The sequence below is a fragment of the Podarcis vaucheri genome (genome assembly GCF_965113315.1).
Source record: "Podarcis vaucheri genome assembly, chromosome: 17".
NCBI classification, from domain to species: domain Eukaryota; kingdom Metazoa; phylum Chordata; class Lepidosauria; order Squamata; family Lacertidae; genus Podarcis; species Podarcis vaucheri.
The window spans coordinates 35,574,015-35,591,206 of NC_138755.1; the positions used below are offsets into that span (position 1 = coordinate 35,574,015).

General features: G+C 46.7%; 2 protein-coding genes across 3 annotated transcripts in view; one reads left to right on the top strand and one right to left on the bottom strand.

The window, feature by feature from the left end:
- TBC1D2 (TBC1 domain family member 2) overlaps nucleotides 1–3,390 on the bottom strand; it is a 32,802-nt gene extending 29,412 nt beyond the window's left edge. The window contains exon 1 of one of the 2 annotated variants that reach the window (XM_082204688.1): nucleotides 2,931–3,390. The gene's annotated coding sequence lies outside the window, so the exon portion shown is untranslated. The remainder of the gene's footprint in view (nucleotides 1–2,930) is intronic. The other variant, XM_082204687.1, reaches the window with a different exon arrangement.
- Nucleotides 3,391–4,309: 919 nt separating this feature from the next.
- The window catches only part of ELP1 (elongator acetyltransferase complex subunit 1), a 48,171-nt gene continuing 35,288 nt past the window's right edge, over nucleotides 4,310–17,192 (top strand). Inside the window, exons 1-10 of the mRNA XM_082205315.1 lie at nucleotides 4,310–4,410; nucleotides 5,937–6,162; nucleotides 7,641–7,793; nucleotides 8,850–8,931; nucleotides 11,040–11,120; nucleotides 12,116–12,201; nucleotides 12,914–13,013; nucleotides 13,753–13,843; nucleotides 15,073–15,196; nucleotides 15,651–15,744. Coding sequence (XP_082061441.1) covers nucleotides 6,013–6,162; nucleotides 7,641–7,793; nucleotides 8,850–8,931; nucleotides 11,040–11,120; nucleotides 12,116–12,201; nucleotides 12,914–13,013; nucleotides 13,753–13,843; nucleotides 15,073–15,196; nucleotides 15,651–15,744 — 961 coding nt within the window. The 5' untranslated portion in view covers nucleotides 4,310–4,410; nucleotides 5,937–6,012. The remainder of the gene's footprint in view (nucleotides 4,411–5,936; nucleotides 6,163–7,640; nucleotides 7,794–8,849; nucleotides 8,932–11,039; nucleotides 11,121–12,115; nucleotides 12,202–12,913; nucleotides 13,014–13,752; nucleotides 13,844–15,072; nucleotides 15,197–15,650; nucleotides 15,745–17,192) is intronic.

A 17,192-nucleotide genomic window follows, 5' to 3' on the forward strand; every position in this document is an offset into this window, starting at 1 on the left:
GAATCACCTAGTACAGGGGTTCCAGACTGTGGTCTGTGGACCACAAGCTTCATTCAGGCAATCCATGGCCTGGCCACTTTCAACATTCCCATTGATATTTAGCTGTATTGTTATTTCATTTCTTATATTGTATTATCTTGTCTTTCAGTTTGCTTCCTGTGGAATGCAGGCTGCAAAACAATAAAATAAGATGCAAGACAGAAAAGCAGCAATAAGAACCATGACTGAAACCATGCAGTATTTAGTACATTGCAATTGCTGCACCAAAGTGCACAAGCATGGGCAGTGTGTATGGAGGTCTTGGCAGTGGCGTAGCGTGGGGGGTGCAGGGGGGGCCGGCTGCACCGGGCGCAACATCTGGGGGTTAGGGTTAGGGGGCGCAAATCCACGGGTTAGGGGGCGCAAATTACTTGCCTTGCCCCGGGTGCTGACAACCCACGCTACGCCACTGGGTCTTGGGATGCCCAGACAACAAGACCCCTCTCTTGACTTCACTGATGTGGTCCAAAGGAAAGGAGAGCAATACTTTTGGCACCAGCTTGCTGCAGGAGCTGCTGGAAGGAGGTGTACAAGACACCATCCAACCATCTTAAGGACTCCACTCCAGAAGAAGAAGAAGAGGAGTTTGGATTTGATATCCCGCTTTATCACTACCCGAAGGAGTCTCAAAGTGGCTAACATTCTCCTTTCCCTTCCTCCCCCACAACAAACACTCTGTGAGGTGAGTGGGGCTGAGAGACTTCAGAGAAGTGTGACTAGCCCAAGGTCACCCAGCAGCTGCATGTGGAGGAGCGGAGACACAAACCTGGTTCCCCAGATTACGAGTCCACCGCTCTTAACCACTACACCACACTGGCTCTCATCAGATTTGTGTAGGGCTGGCTCAGTTTTTTCTTCTCCCCAAAATATCCCACAAGGCAGCAGAGGTTTAGGATCAGAGTTTTCCTTCTCCTAGATGGGTTCCCTTCCCAGGTGGACGAGTCCCATCTGCCCTTCACATCCCTCTACTGTACCTGCAGACACTGTTTTCTTGACCCTTGGACCTACTATTGGTCTTGTCCACTCAACCCACCAGAGCCTTCTTCACATGCAGGAGAAGTCCCTAACTGACTGAGAGTTTGAGACCCATCAGCTTCCCTCACCTGGTTTGGTTGGCCAGCCAGAGCCATTTCCTGGTGTGTGGCTGCATCCTGACAGCTTCCAGGAGCCACAGGTGAGCACTGAGTGCAGGGTGGGGACCGAAGGTGGACAAACTACTCCAGGAGGAGCATGACATGTCCCATACATAGGAGCCAACTCTTAGGGGCCAAGATCCCTTTGGCCTCCCATAAAATATTTGAGCCCCCCTCCCCCAGTTGATGGGCATTGCCATACAAATGTTGTGTGTGTGTGTGTTGCATCATGTGGTGGATGATGCAGGGTGGAGCTTACCTGCCCACCCATATTTTTTCAACTTGGCACCCCCTGGTCCAATAAAATTATCCATTTAATGCAAAAAGGAGGGGTTACTGGAGCTAAGAAACAAAAGCACTTGCACAAAACGAGTGTTGGGATAGATGATGGGTGGGGTGAGGAGGTGTCTCAAGCAAACACCTCAGCCACATTAGCTCTCAACAACCTACCCCCTTGGGCCACTGCACTGGCTAACAAAAATAAACAGCGCAGTTTCCCTCACCTATCATCGCCACAGGTGCCAACCCCCTGGGGCCCTGGGTGCCTGAACATCCACAAAATTCCCCATGAAGGGGCTGGGCACCCACAAAGTTCCGCGCCAGCCAGGGTCATGCACACATTGCATGGCACCCATTGCCCTGGGTACCAGTGGCGTAGTGTGGGGGGTGCAGGGGGGGCCGGCTGCACCGGGCGCAACATCTGGGGGTTAGGGTTAGGGGGCGCAAATCCACGGGTTAGGGGGCGCAAATTACTTGCCTTGCCCCGGGTGCTGACAACCCACGCTACGCCACTGCTGGGCACCCCCGGTCATGGGGCCAAGATCAGATCAGATCAGAAGAATCTTTATCTGCATCAGCCATAGCAGTAAAATAAAACAAGATGTACTGAAGACAGAAGGGACGCGGGTGGCGCTGTGGGTTAAACCACAGAGCCTAGGACTTGCTGATCAGAAGGTTGGCGGTTCGAATCCCTGCGACGGGGTGAGCTCCCGTTGCTCGGTCCCTGCTCCTGCCAACCTAGCAGTTCGAAAGCACGTCAAAAGTGCAAGTAGATAAAGAGGTACTGCTATGGTGGGAAGGTAAACGGCGTTTCCGTGTTTTGCTCTGGTTCGCCAGAAGTGGCTTAGACCCGGAAGCTGTATGCCGGCTCCCTTGGCCAATAAAGCGAGATGAGCGCTGCAACCCCAGAGTAGGCCACGACTGGACCTAATGGTCAGGGGTCCCTTTATCTTTACTGAAGACAGTTAAAAACTTAACTGTACAAAATACATTTCGGAGGTTTACATCAATAATCAAATAGTACTGTAGATCTTATTCTAATTGCCCCCGCTAAAAACCTTGCAGTTTTTTGCTGCCGCCTGACACCGGGCCAAACTGGTTGGCACTCCTGCCTATCACAGTACCTCCATGCTGCACCTGTTGAACTGCTTTCTTTCCTGCTGTCAAAAACTACCCAGCTCAATCCTTCAAGTAAGAAAAGTGGCGTCGCTAAGGGAGTTGGGGGAAAACAAACTCCACTCAACAGAGGAGGACCGCATGTGCGCAGTGGCGTAGCGTGGGTTGTCAGCACCCGGGGCAAGGCAAGTAATTTGCGCCCCCTAACCCGTGGGTTTGCGCCTCCTAACCCTAACCCCCAGATGTTGTGCCCGGTGCGCCCGGCCCCCCTGCACCCCCCCCCCACGCTACGCCACTGCATGTGCGTAAAGTATACCCAAATTTGCCCAAGCAAGCAAGCAAGTCACTCTTTTCCGCTCTTACCTTCACTCGCCCTCCGAGCGGACTTCGGCAGAAGCAGCTGCGCCTGCAAAGGGCCCGATCCGCTTCCTGATCAAACGGCAGCAAATGTTATGGGGTCGAGTCAGCGAGCAGCGGCTGTTTCCTGGTCGGCTGGGGCGGGGCGGTGCCAGGCAGTCCCGGCATGGCAAGCCGCGAAGGAGCGGAAAGCAAGACAACAATGGATTCCGCCGCTGCGCGCTTGGCGGGGGAAGCGGGGAGGCGCGCCTTGCCGCGTCTTTCTCCAAGAAATATTCCACGTTCTTGCCCGAGGCGAGGGCGATTTTTCCCCCGGAGAGCTCGAAGGTTTGCGGCTTATTTTGCGACGCTTTAAGCTGGCCCTGATAATACCTGGCTGTAGGTTTCCTATCCACCCCCAATAAACTAACCCAGTTGCCTGCGCCTATTTTATTTTATTTTTACTTATAGGGAAAGGACACCTTACAAGTTGCAGGATGCGCAACGGCGTGCCAGTAACATGTCATGCGCATAGCTGTCAACTTTTCCCTTTTCTTGAGAGGAATCCTATTCGGAATAAGGGAATTTCCCTTAAAAAAAGGGAAACGTCGACAGCTATGGTCGTGCGAGATCAAAAGCTGCGCAAAGCCCATCTCTTTCCCGTACAGCTGCTAGAAGTCGCTGCGCTGAATGCACGCATTCGCCTTTTTGCAAGCCCGCGCGCACCGCAGATTTAATGGATTTGCAGCCTTGATTCCCGCGATGTCGCCCGCAGATGCCTGATCGGAAATGCTTTGAGGTTTACAGCGAGTTGCACGGGACTGGCGCAAACTCCTGCAAGATAATGACCCGAGCGCCCTTGAGCGATAAATCATCGCGAGCTAGATTATCGTAAAGCCTTGGAAGCTCAGATTCATGCGCCATTTATTTATGATTCTTGCAAGAGCAAAAAACGAAGGACATGCTCGTTTCTTCCAGCAACTTAGCTAGCACAACCAAAAGCTGCGTCTAATTATCCGTTATTTAATACTGGCAAACTATCCTTATATAAAGCGTTATTAGCTGAGTTATTGATTTCAGGATTCCACTTTCTTTCTTACGATGCCCTTTAAAAAAAACAAAACAAGCCACAGCAAGATCACTCTTAATACCCTAAGCAGTTTCTCTTCAATGCAAAGAACCCGCTCCCGGGCACTAAAGGCTGCTGAAAGGGCAAGCAAGTCTCAGACTCTGAGGCTGTCCTGATCCTTAAAGAACCACCACGCTCCCTTTATATATAATGGCCAGGATGAGATTTCTATCGCTGGCATAGCAGCGCTGCCCTCACTTGCTTCGGCTTCAGAATGCCGCCGAGCATGCGCAGAGCCGCCCTCTTCCGGTTCGGCTTCGCGATCTCCACTGAGCATGCTCGACCCCTCGCTCTGCCCGCACAGTGGCATGACTATGGCAGGCGCGCGGCGTCTCCGGCGAAGTTGCACGCGGGCAGTTGGGAGCCGCTTGTTGTAAGGTGAGCGCGCGGTCCCGCTTGCACCCCAGGGGTTTAGGGGTGCCCTCTCCTCTCCCACAGCTGAGGAGTCTGGTTTTTGCGAATTATCACCTTACCAGCAGGTGAAGGGCAGAATGACGGGGCCCTTGGTTGCAAAATAGTCCTCCATCTCCCCCCATTTTATTTTATTAAACAGAACAATCTTTGGATGTGCTTAAAACTAGCTAGCTCTCCATCATGGTACAGTGACAGTTCTACTAATGGGTGTTTCAAGACGGGTGTTTACTGTAGGATCTGTACTCCTCGTGCATGCAAGTCTTCAGCCACCGATCTGTTTTGTTTTTTTTTTTATACAACAAATATGAGTTTTTATTTGTTAATATCGTGCACATAGTGCAGGAGGACACCTCAGCAAAATATGGATACAAGCCCCTGGAACCATATACCTGCTAAGCCATAAGATAAGCTCATAAGATTTGAAGCATATGAAATCTCTCCAGGCAATGATGACCCTCCATATTATCCTGTCAGCCCACATAAACACAAAATTTCATTGGCAGTGCTGTTTGTTACAACCATACAGTGTCGGATTTGAAAGGTAAAGCGACCCCTGACCATTAGGTCCAGTCGTGGCCGACTCTGGGGTTGCGGCGCTCATCTCGCTTTATTGGCCGAGGGAGCCGGCGTACAGCTTCCGGGTCATGTGGCCAGCATGACTTAAGCCGCTTCTGGCGAACCAGAGCAGCGCACGGAAACACCGTTTACCTTCCCGCCGGAGCGGTACCTATTTATCTACTTGCACTTGACGTGCTTTCGAACTGCTAGGTGGGCAGGAGCAGGGACCGAGTAATGGGAGCTCACCTCATCGTGGGGATTCGAACCGCCGACCTTCTGATCGGCAAGTCCTAGGCTCTGGTTTAACCCACAGAGCCACCCGCGTCCCTGTGTTGGATTTACGTATAAGCAATAAGGGCCCGACTCTCTTGGGGGCCCCCAAAAAAATTAAAGGGGGGAAAAACTGGATGTACATTTCCAAAATATAAGATAAAAAACAAATAAAATAAAACCTACATCCAGCAACAGTGTTTTGTGTTGTGTAGGCTCCTATAATGTAAGTAATGGGCCCTGCCTGCTAGCCTGCTCCCTAAAATATCACTATTAATATACCACTTCTTAACTGTATTTCAGTTTAATATGCTACTTCTTAATTGTATTTCAGTTCAACAATTACTTTGATAAAATACATATTTTGTTATGTGCAAATGGCTTTAGATGCCTATTAGGTCCATAAATGACCATATAGCACATATTCAACACAAAAAACAGCGACAATTTGTTGTTCACAAAGGATAGCTGGACATATAAAGGGCCCCATTACCTTCAGCAGCTTAGGGCCTCATCAAACCTAAATCTGGCCCTGGGTACAACCATATAAAGCCCCCTGTCTGGAAGCACTTCCAATTTTAGTTTCCTGACACTGTTTCAAATATTTGTGTTCAAGAATTAACGTTTTTTCAGTGCATGCTTCTCTCTTCTTTTTTATTTAGGTGCAGTCCGTTACTTTAAGTTGGTCTTTAGCGTGAGAAGAGCAATTCCTTTTCAGTTGTATGCACTGAAGACAGCATGAGAAATCTAAAATTGCTGAGAACTTTGGAATGCCAGGCAGTCCGGACTGTTGGAACTCCTCAAGGCTTCTGTCTCCGTGCAGACAAGGGGACGTTATTAGTCAGTACAGAGTACGGAATTGTGGAGGTGGATCTTACCACACAAGAGGTGAGATAGCACATGTCAGTTTTGGTTTTTGCATTCTAAGAGCTGCCTGCCTAGCAACAGCCCATTGCCGACTACTTTTGCCGCTTCTCCTTGGCTTTTCATAGGGTGAAGCCTAATGATGTGAATATTTGGGCATAAAATACTTTCAGTCAAAGGAAGGAATTGAGCCTGTGCATGCTTTCAACAATGTATTTTATTCACTACTCCATACAGAGATAATTTCTGGAATTAAAAAAAATGTTTGGATAGATTCTTGAGTTAATTTTGCAAGACAGAAAGCATGTGGATAATTTTTATTAAATACTTTATTCATATTTTTTTTTGTGTGTGTGTGTGTGTGTATTTGCAGAAGAGTGTAAATTAACACCAAAACGTTCAAGGTGGCAGTCTTTCGATTTCCTGCTCCCAGGAAATCCTTGCCATGTTGGTGTGTCTGCTGAAGAATCATTTCTGTGCCTCTGCTACAGAACCTCTGCATATTGCAAAGGATTCTGGGATATATTCTAGAACATACTTCCAGGTCTTGCTGGTTGTTGCTGACCAGGCTCCTTAGGTTTTGCTATGTTCATGAACATTTGCTAAATTTCCTATGCTATTACAGTGGTGCCTCGCAAGACAAAAATAATCCGTTCCGCGAGTCTCTTCGTCTAGCGGTTTCTTCGTCTTGCGAAGCAACCCTATTAGCGGCTTAGCGGATTAGCACTATTAGCGGTTTAGCGGATTAGCGGCTATTAAAGGCTTAGCTACTTAGCGGCTAAAAGGCTATTAGCGGATTAGCGGCTTAGAAAAAGGGGGGGAAGCGGAAAAAAATCGGAACACTCGCAAGACGTTTTCGTCTTGCGAAGCAAGCCCATAGGGAAATTCGTCTTGCGAAGCAGCTCAAAAACGGAAAACCCTTTCATCTAGCGGGTTTTCCGTCTTGTGAGGCATTTGTCTTGCGGGGCACCACTGTAAAGATCTTCTCAGTAAGGAACCCCTGACAGATTTCCAAAGGACTTCAAGATTCCTAAGAAAACAAGTTTGCAAACCACTGCTTTCTGTGATGATGATGATGATGATGATGGTGATGTGTAGTGTGCCCATCAACTTCAAGGTGTACAGAATAATATACATTTCATCAAGTACAACAGAATTTAAATTCATCACAGCAATTAATATAAAAATAATTAACCCATGAACACCAGCATCTCAAAACAATCAGTAAAGAGGCACTCTACAATTTCCCAGTGTGTTGGATGCTAAGCCATTGCATAGAATCCAAGTAAAAGGGTAATCAAAATATATCCACATATTTTTGTAGATTATGTGTATGCCAACAAACATGCATTTTTGCTAGGATGATTCCAGCAGTTTGCAGCAGCACCAGCAAATAGCTGCAGTTTAACGCACATGTTGGTTGTGGTCTTCTGCTAAGAGCCAACTTGCATGATCAAATCAACGTGTTTGCATTATAGTGGGTCCTTGTCTCTGTTTTAAAGGTCACAAATGAAGTTTCTTTGCTAGCTGAGGGTTTTCTGCCAGAAGATGGAAGCGGGTTCATTGTGGGCATTGAGGATTTGCCTGATCAGGAATTTGTCTGTGTGGCTACTGCGACTGGAGATGTCATACTGTGCAATCTGAACACCCTTCAGGTATGACAGATAGTTGTTTATTTCCTTGACATCTGATGGGAGGGCATTCCACAGGGAGGGCGCCACTACCGAGAAGGCCCTCTGCTTGGTTCCCTGTAACTTCTCTTCTTGCAGTGAGGGAATCGGCAGAAGGCCCTCGGACCTGGACCTTAGTGTCTAGGCTGAACGATGGGGGTGGAGACGCTCCTTCAGGTATACTGGGCTGAGGCTGTTTAGGGCTTTAAAGGTCAGCACCAACACTTTGAATTGTGCTCGGAAACGTACTGGGAGCCAATGTTGATCTTTCAGGACCGGTGTTATTTGGTTGTTATATGGTCTCGGTGGCCACTCCCAGTCACCAGTCTAGCTGCCACATCTAGAGTACTTCCACCTCCTTCCCAAAGCTGGGAAAGCACTAACTAGGCTTTGGGAAAGTTAAAAGGAGACGCTAGGATCCTATCAGAGCCCTCACACCACCTTCCCATAGCACAGCGCCTTGTTTACTGACTTTGGGAAGGCAGCACAAGGGTTGTGGAAGCGTCAAATGTTGCTGAAGGCCACAAAAAAGCCCTCAAGGGACATATGTGGCCCTCGGGCCACCTATTGGACTGCTGTGCCCTATGGGAAGCCTCTAAACAGGACCTGAATGCAGTGGTTAAGAGCGGTAGACTTGTAATCTGGTGGACTGTGTTCGCTTCCCCTCTCCTCCACATGCAGCTGCTGGGTGACCTTGGGCCAGTCACACTTCTCTGAAGTCTCTCAGCCCCACTCACCTCACAGAGTGTTTGTTGTGGGGGAGAGGAGATTGTTAGCCGCTTTGAGACTCCTTAGGGTAGTGATAAAGCGGGATATCAAATCCAAATTATTATTCTTCTACTACTTGTGGTTCCCTGCAGCTGACATTCAGAGGCATACTTCCTTTGTAATCGGAGGGAGTACATCACAACCTCGGCTAGTACCCTTTAATGGCTTTATCCTCCATTTGACACTGTCAAATCCCTTGTGAGGTTGTGTCAGGCTGCTGTTAAAAGGCACAGGAGCAGCAGCCTGAGTTAACAGTCTTCAATCTTTTTGCAGTTGGAGTGTGTCGGGAGTGTGGACAGCGGTCTAACTGTGATGAGCTGGAGTCCTGACCAAGAGCTCGTTCTCCTTGCCACAGGTGTGGAGCAACGTTCCAAAGCCAATCCTTTCAGCCTCGTTCCTTACCTTTTGGTCCATTGAAGATGATATAACGCTGGCCCGTTGCAAAACCGTAATAGTCCTTGGGAACTGTGTGCTTTCCGGGTTAGTGTTACAGGTTCACCAGTGCTGGCTGTGAATCCGGTTCTCTTCTTCACGAAACCAGCTTCCAAGCTTGGCTTCAGGCCTTGGTTTGACAAGAAAGCCTGCTTAGTTAGCATTTAACAGTTGTCAGCATCAGTGCACCTGTAACACTAAATCAGTATGATTTAGGGCGGGGGAATTACTTCTGATGAGAGCAAGAGGGGTGGGGAGCACATACAGTGGTGCCCCGCAAGACGAATGCCTCGCAAGACGGAAAACTCGCTAGACGAAAGAGTTTTCCGCTTTGGAGGTGCTTCGCAAAACGAATGTCCTATGGGCTTGCTTCGCAAGACGACAATGTCTTGTGAGTTCCTGCGGGTTTTTTCTCCTCCCCCCCTTTCTCTAAGCCGCTTATCAGCTGATCCGATCAGCAGATAAGCCGCTAAAAGCCTCTAATAGCGCTAATAGCGCTAATCCGCTAATCCGTCAATGGGCTTGCTTCGCAAGACGAAAAAAACCGCTAGACGAAGAGAATCACAGAACGGATTCTTTTCGTCTTGCGAGGCACCACTGTACCTGTTTCTGAACCAATTGGCAGACCAAGGTTTTCTTTGAACCCGCATCAGATCCTCACAAAGTCTCTGTGTCTGTGAGATCCAGAAGCTCCTACTGAAAGTAGTCACTTTTTACGTTTAATGGCAATACTGAAGTAATAACTGTTAAGTTAATATTCTGCTACTGTTTTGTCTGCTGCTCTTCGAGTTTAAATGTCTTTGTCATGTGCTAACTGAATACAGTGGTACCTCGGGTTACATACGCTTCAGGTTACATACGCTTCAGGTTACAGACTCAGAAATACTACCTCAGGTTAAGAACTTTGCTTCAGGATGAGAACAGAAATCGTGCTCTGGTGGTGCGGTGGCAGCAGGAGGCCCCATTAGCTAAAGTGGTGCTTCAGGTTAAGAACAGTTTCAGGTTAAGAACAGACCTCCGGAATGAATTAAGTATGTAACCAGAGGTACCACTGTATTATTTTTTAGAAGACTTTAAAATATTGGGAATCACATGTTTGTTTGTTTGTTTGTTTATCTAGTTCACTTACAAATCGCTTCATATGAGGCATCCCAAAACGATTCAAAGTTTAATCACATATATAAAACAGTTACAGTGATGCCTCGCAAGACGAAATTAATCCGTTCCATGAGTCTCTTCGTCTAGCGGTTTTTTCGTCTTGCGAAGCAACCCTATTAGCGGCTTAGCGGATTAGCGCTATTAGCGGCTATTAAAGGCTTAGCGGCTTAGCGGCTAAAAGGCTATTAGCGGCTTAGCGGCTTAGAAAAAGGGGGGGAAGCGAAAAAATCTCAAGACTCACAAGACATTTTCGTCTTGCGAAGCAAGCCCATAGGGAAATTCGTCCTGCGAAGCGCATCGAAAAACGGAAAACCCTTTCGTCTAGCGGGTTTTTCGTCTTGCGAGGCATTCGTCTTGCGGGGCACCACTGTATGTATATAAAAACAGTTAAAACTGCATATATTGAAACATTTGAAAACAAAACAAAAAAGCACATACATAAAACCAAGTCAGATCCAATACAGTTATCAACTGGGTTTAAGCTTTTAGAAGGCTTGTTGAAAGACATCATTGTAGCCTAAATCTCTTGTTTTATTTATACAATTTATGTTGCATTTAATGTGGTAGAATGTCTAGGTAGGCTGCATGAAATGTACCAAATCCAAATAATAAAGAATCACTGGGGCAGAAGCAGTATCAGACAATGTCATGTAAGAGTACATCCGTATTTGGTAAATATCAAGTAAGAACTGGAGAAGCCTATGTAATGCTAATGATATAAGTAAAACAGTGGTCTAGGAAAAGAGAATGTAGTGCTGTCCCAAAAGCCACAGAAGAAGGGTTGGAATTCTGTGGTGTGATAAGTAAGCTATATTAGTTCATCTTGGCAGAATCTTGATTTTAAAGTCCATTGCTGTTCACTCTATGACACAGGTCAGCAGACTCTCATCCTGATGACGAGGGACTTTGAACCTATTACAGAAAGTCAAATCCACCAAGATGACTTTGGAGAAGGTGAGTTGGTGCTGCAGATACGGGATGCTCAAAAATTGCACGGCGGCAGTTTTAAAAATTGAACGAAATGCATAGGCAGAACCAAATGAAAACTGAAATTACCGCAGCAGACAGCTGGATCCAACTGCTCATTTTGACTGTTACAAGGTTGGAAGGGACTTGAGAAGACACCTAGTTCAAGCTCCTGTTCAGTGCAGACTCTACAATGCAGGATGCAGGGAACTTCAGGCCTGGGGGCCACATGTGGCCCTTCAGATAACTATTTAGCCTTCAATAGCCCTGCTCCAGGGACATGGGTGGCGCTGTGGGTTAAACCACAGAGCCTAGGACTTGCCGATCAGAAGATTGGCGGTTCGAATCCCCGCGACGGGGTGAGCTCCTGTTGCTCGGTCCCTGCTCCTGCCAACCTAGCAGTTTAAAAGCACGCCAGTTCAAGTAGATAAATAGGTACCACTCCAGCGGGAAGGTAAACGATGTTTCCGTGTGCTGCTCTGGTTCTCCAGAAGTGGCTTAGTCATGCTGGCCACATGACCCGGAAGCTGTACGCCGGCCCCCTCGGCCAATAAAGTGAGATGAGTGCCACAACCCCAGAGTTGGACACGACTGGACCTAATGGTCAGGGGTCCCTTTACCTTTACCTAGCCCTGCTCCATGTCCTTTTTGTGTGTTTATCTCTGCCTGGCTGGAATGTGTCTCTGAAATGTGACAAACGCTTTTAGCTTATCTGTGGATGGAGAGGTATAGCCCCCTGTAAGAATAATAGAAAGAGATACCATGTTTATGTCTGAATCAAGACTTCATAAACTCTTAAGGTCTACTGCTGGTCTCCAGCAATGAAGTTCATATCAGATGGTTGGCATGGTGACTTGTAAAGCTTGCAAACGATTTTGAGAATGAGAATGAAGTCTCGTGAAGCTTGATGGGGTGGGCAATACATTTTTGTCAGATTGTTGAAAGTGTCACATCACAAATGCTGCTAATTTGTTAACTTCTAGGAAAGTTTATTACTGTTGGTTGGGGTAAAAAGGAAACCCAGTTTCATGGATCAGAAGGCAAGAAGGCAGCTCGCACCAAGCCAGTGGTACTGTATTCATTATAAATATTGGTTATGTGTGTACACAAATAAGTATAAAAAGTATACAGTGGCAAAATGATGGATGTAAGAAAGGCACACCCCCCTATTTGAATGAATTGTTCTTCTTGGAATACCTGCATTAAATAGGATCACAGAGCTAGTGTGGTGTAGTGGTTAGAGTGTTGGATTGAGGTGATCCACTTTGAAATGTCCACTCGTTCGTGAAGGTCCCTAAGCCTATTCACACACTGAATTGAAATATAAGGCCCAGTTTGCACATCCCATAGTTATTTGTTTACTCTGAACGTGAGGATCGCTCTCACATTGCCATGCTCCTAGCATAGGATGGAACGACAAATCACAGTTCCTAAATTAGTGATATGTTCATAGTGGGGATTTTGGTTTGTTTTGTTCCAATAAGCCATGATTTCTTAGCAAAGAATGGTTTCATATCGTATATTGTGGTTTGTTTGGGGTTGAAGCAAACAACAGTTTGTAAAGCCAGAGTTTGTGGTTTGTTTCTGTTATTCACTATTTACTGTGTCATGTGACTGCAGCCAATCAGAGCAGACTCTCGGTTTTTCAGTCTCATCCGTGGGAAAATTAAGCTAGCAAACAAGGTGGGGGTGGGGTGGGGGGGACTAGGAGTAAATGGCACATAGCCACCTGCCTCTTGTGTCTCGGTTAACAGGAAGTGCATCATCATTTATTTCCCCAGGAAGTGCTACCTGCTCTGCCATGGGATGACCGTAGACCTCGAATCACCTGGAGAGGAGATGGACAGTACTTTGCAGTGAGTGCTGTTTGCCCAGAGACAGGTTGGTGTAAGTTCAAAACAATAAAATGCTTTTTGCTTAAAAAAACACATAACACCTGCTTGAATAAGGGATAAAAAATCGTATTTTGAAAAGTAAGAATACTCTATCATCATCACCGTTATTAACATACATTGTTAAGGTATTTCTCATAGCTCTGTTCACACCTTTAATGTCTCCTTAATAGACATAACTCCAAGAAGACATAGGCAGGTGTACTATCTCAGTTCCATATGGTTCCTGTAGAAGTATCGGGCTAACATAAACAGGCCAGAGCCTGATACACAGTTAAGGAAACACAGAAGCTATTTCCACCCCCAGGCACTGAGATAATCCTTGAGTGCATCATTTTTATTTTCTCTCATGGCTGCAGCGTTGCAGTTGGGATACTGGGTAGATAAATGCCCATAAATACAGACAACATGGGTGCAGGGGGCATACATGTATATTGCATGCAAACACACCTATGGTGTCCCTGCGCATGGGTTCACACATAATGTGTACGGTCATAATGATAGGCGTTGCGCCAGTTTCCTTAAAAAGAGGAAAGTCTCCATCAGACAGACTGTGAGCAATGAATGCACAGCTGCTCAAGATTCTAATATTAACCTGTGTTTTATGATAAGGCTGCCTGGAAGACTTGATGGGTGAAACATAGTCTGCAGATCCTGAAGCTTGGAAAACAATTCTAATGAGTCTACTGGGTGCATGTTTCTCTCTCCCCCCCCAAAAAAAAATGCAGGAGCTCGGAAAGTCAGGGTGTGGAGCAGAGAGCTTGTTCTGCAGACTACAAGTGAGCCCGTCCCAGGATTAGAACAAGCACTGGCGTGGAAGTGAGTAGGGAAGAGTTGTGTTTTGTGGTGCGCAATGAGTTTGCGTTGTGTTCACATATGCCCATTGAAACTTCACCAGCCATGGATTTTAAAGGTGGCGACTTCACTGTTGAAACCCACTTAGGCCCCACCTGCACTATACACTTAAAGCAGTACAGTGGTACCCCGCAAGACGAATGCCTCGCAAGACGAACAACGCGCTAGACGAAAGAGTTTTCCGTTTTTTGAGTCGTTCCGCAAGACGAATTTCCCTATGGGCTTGCTTCGCAGGACGAAACGTCTTGCGAGTTCTTGCGAGTTTGTTTCCTTTTTCTTAAAGCCGCTAAGCCGTTAATAGCCGCTAAGCTGCTAATAGCTGCTAAGCCGCTAATAGCCGTGCTTCGCAAGATGAAAAAACCGCAAGACGAAGAGACTCGCGGAACGGATTAATTTCGTCTTGCGAGGCACCACTGTATCATACCACTTTAACAGTCGTGGCTCCCCCCAAAGGATCCTGGGAAATGTAGTTTGTGAAGTTGAATTTAGCAGCGGTGCCATTAATTAAAGCAGGCTTCCTCAAACTCGGCCCTCCAGATGTTTTCAGACTACAGTTCCCATCATCTCTGACCACTGGTCCTGCTAGCTAAGGATCATGGGAGTTGTAGGCCAAAAACTGCTGGAGGGCCGAGTCTGAGGAAGCCTGAATTAAAGGCTGGAAGAGATAGAGGGAAATGGGGAAAGAAGTGAGAATTTCAGTGGTGGGTGGACCGGTTTTGTTTGCAGGGCATTGAGGAGCAATGAAGGGGTAGGCCTTGCATATAAATTTATCAGAGGCCAAGGCTTTATATCTAGTGCTCAGGATTCACTGTTGTTGAGTTCCCAGATCTATGAGAAATGGTAGCCTTTTTCTCTGACTCTAGCAATGTCAGTTTGTATGTATATATTTGTAGTATTGGCTTTCACCCTCCCCACTGGAAAAGTTCCTGCAGGTGGTTGTAGATGGGGGCCATTCTGGAGGGGAAAGCTTGGTTTTCAATAGCGACCATTTTGTTCTGAGGGGTTGTACTCTAGAACACACAGGAGGAACCTCCATCTTCAGAAGCTCTCTGCAATATATATAGGGTCTCCCTTCCACCTTTCCTTATGACAGATGTTTCACTACTTAATCTTTTTTAAAAAAAATAAAAATGCATGTTTGAGGAATTGTCTGAAATGTTGTCCTAACTTACACTTTCGTTTTATTTGTCGAGGCCCTCTGGAAGCTTAATTGCATCCACACAAGATAAAGCCAACAAACATGACGTTGTGTTCTTTGAAAAAAATGGACTTCTTCATGGTGAATTTACACTTCCCTTCCAGAAAGGCCAAGTCAAGGTAAGATGACCCTCTTTCTGAAGGGTTTGTAAACTGAATACAGTGGTACCTCGGTTTTCGAACGCCTCCATAGTCGGACATTTCGGAATTCGAATGCCGAAAACCCGGAAGTAAATGCCTCAGTTTTCGAACGCGCCCCAGAAGTCAAACAGGAAACACAGCTTCTGTTTTGAGTTTTCTGTATTGAGGCTTCCGCTTTCAGTTTTCGGTTTTTGAATGTTTCAGAATTCGAACGGACTTCTGGAATGGGTGACGTTCGAAAACTGAGGTACCACTGTAGTAGTCAGCTAACTGAATCTGAAGAATTCTTGCCCTTCCCTTGTTTGGAGGGTTTTAGAATTCTTTAGAAATCATCGTTTTAAATTGTGAAGGAGATGTTACTCGACTGAAGGAAAATAAATTCTGTTGGAAATGGCTCTGGCTTCATACGACACCCCAATCCATGTTGCTTTAGGTAAATGAGCTACTCTGGAATTTGGACTCCATGATATTGGCAGTATGGTTGGAAGAACTGAAAATGGAAGATACAACTCAACCAAAGACATATGGTAAGTGTGGGAATGTTCAGGGAGGCAGGAGAGGATATATTGTTTAACAATATCCTTTCCAACTTGCATTAACAAGTTCTATAATTTAGCAGAGTGACATTCCCATTTTAAAACTTACACAGCGGATAGGTTTACCAGGCTTGTTTAAGCCTCGAAAATAAGTTTCCTGGTAATTCCCCTTTTATTCCCTCCTAAAAAGAAATAGACACAGCACTGTCTTGTATAAAAAGTATGAAATAGTTTACTCACACATTCTGTTCACAAATGGATCCCAGAAGGCAGACTTAAGTTACAAAATATATACACTTGGAATCTATCCCATAAGGAGATAGTTCCTTTGTTCTCTCTTGGAAGCCAAGAGAGCATCTCAGGCTGATGTTGCTTCGGCGAAAGCAAAATGGAGAAGAGAGAGATGTGGTGGCCAGTCCTGTGCTTTTGTTACCTGCACAGGTAAGGTCACGCCCACCTCTGGTCACATGTAGAGGAAGTTTGTCCCAGCCCAGGAGGAAACAGGAAGCTTATCTACTGGCTGAACAAACATCCCTCTCTAGGAATGTTCTATTTTGTCTGCTCTGTGTTACACACCCCACAGTAAAAACATAGCGTCATCATCTGACTCTTGGTGTACCAGAACTTCTCAGACTGGCTCACGGTCAGGTGTGGCCTCCATCAAGTACCCTGGTACATGGCTGTCTGCTCGCATTTGTATGCTTCCAGTCGTGTGGAGGATTAAACTGCAGAAACGTGCATGCACCAACATGTGTTATGGCTCCCATTGAGGAGATACGTTTTAAACTCTCAGGACACACACAGAGAAAGGGAGAAGGCACTAGAGAGACTTTTCATGCAACCCAAATCATATAGAGTAGAGGTCAGTAAATGGAGGCACCTAGGCCAACCCTGCCCCCCCTCCCTCATGGGTGCTGGCCTCCCGCTTTTCAACCTCCAGGCGAAAGAGACGTGGAGAAAGTGCGAAAGACAGAACTACCTAAATTATATAGAATTTTATTTATGTATGCTACTACAGCAGCAAGGGGACGCGGGTGGCCCTGTGGGTTAAACCACAGAGCCTAGGACTTGCCGATCAGAAGGCCGGCAGTTCGAATCCCCGCGATGGGGTGAGCTCCCGTTGCTCGGTCCCTGCTCCTGCCAAGCTAGCAGTTCAAAAGCACGTCCAAGTGCAAGTAGATAAATAGGTACCGCTCTGGCGGGAAGGTAAACGGCGTTTCCGTGCGCTGCTTTGGTTCGCCAGAAGCGGCTTAGTCATGCTGGCCACATGACCCGGAAGCTGTACACCGGCTCCCTTGGCCAATAAAACGAGATGAGCACTGCAACCCCAGAGTCGGTCATGACTGGACCTAATAGTCAGGGGTCCCTTTACCTTTTACAGCAGAAAGAATGTTACTTGCCCAGAAGTGGAAAGAAGCAGAAGTCTCAGTGAAGGAAGA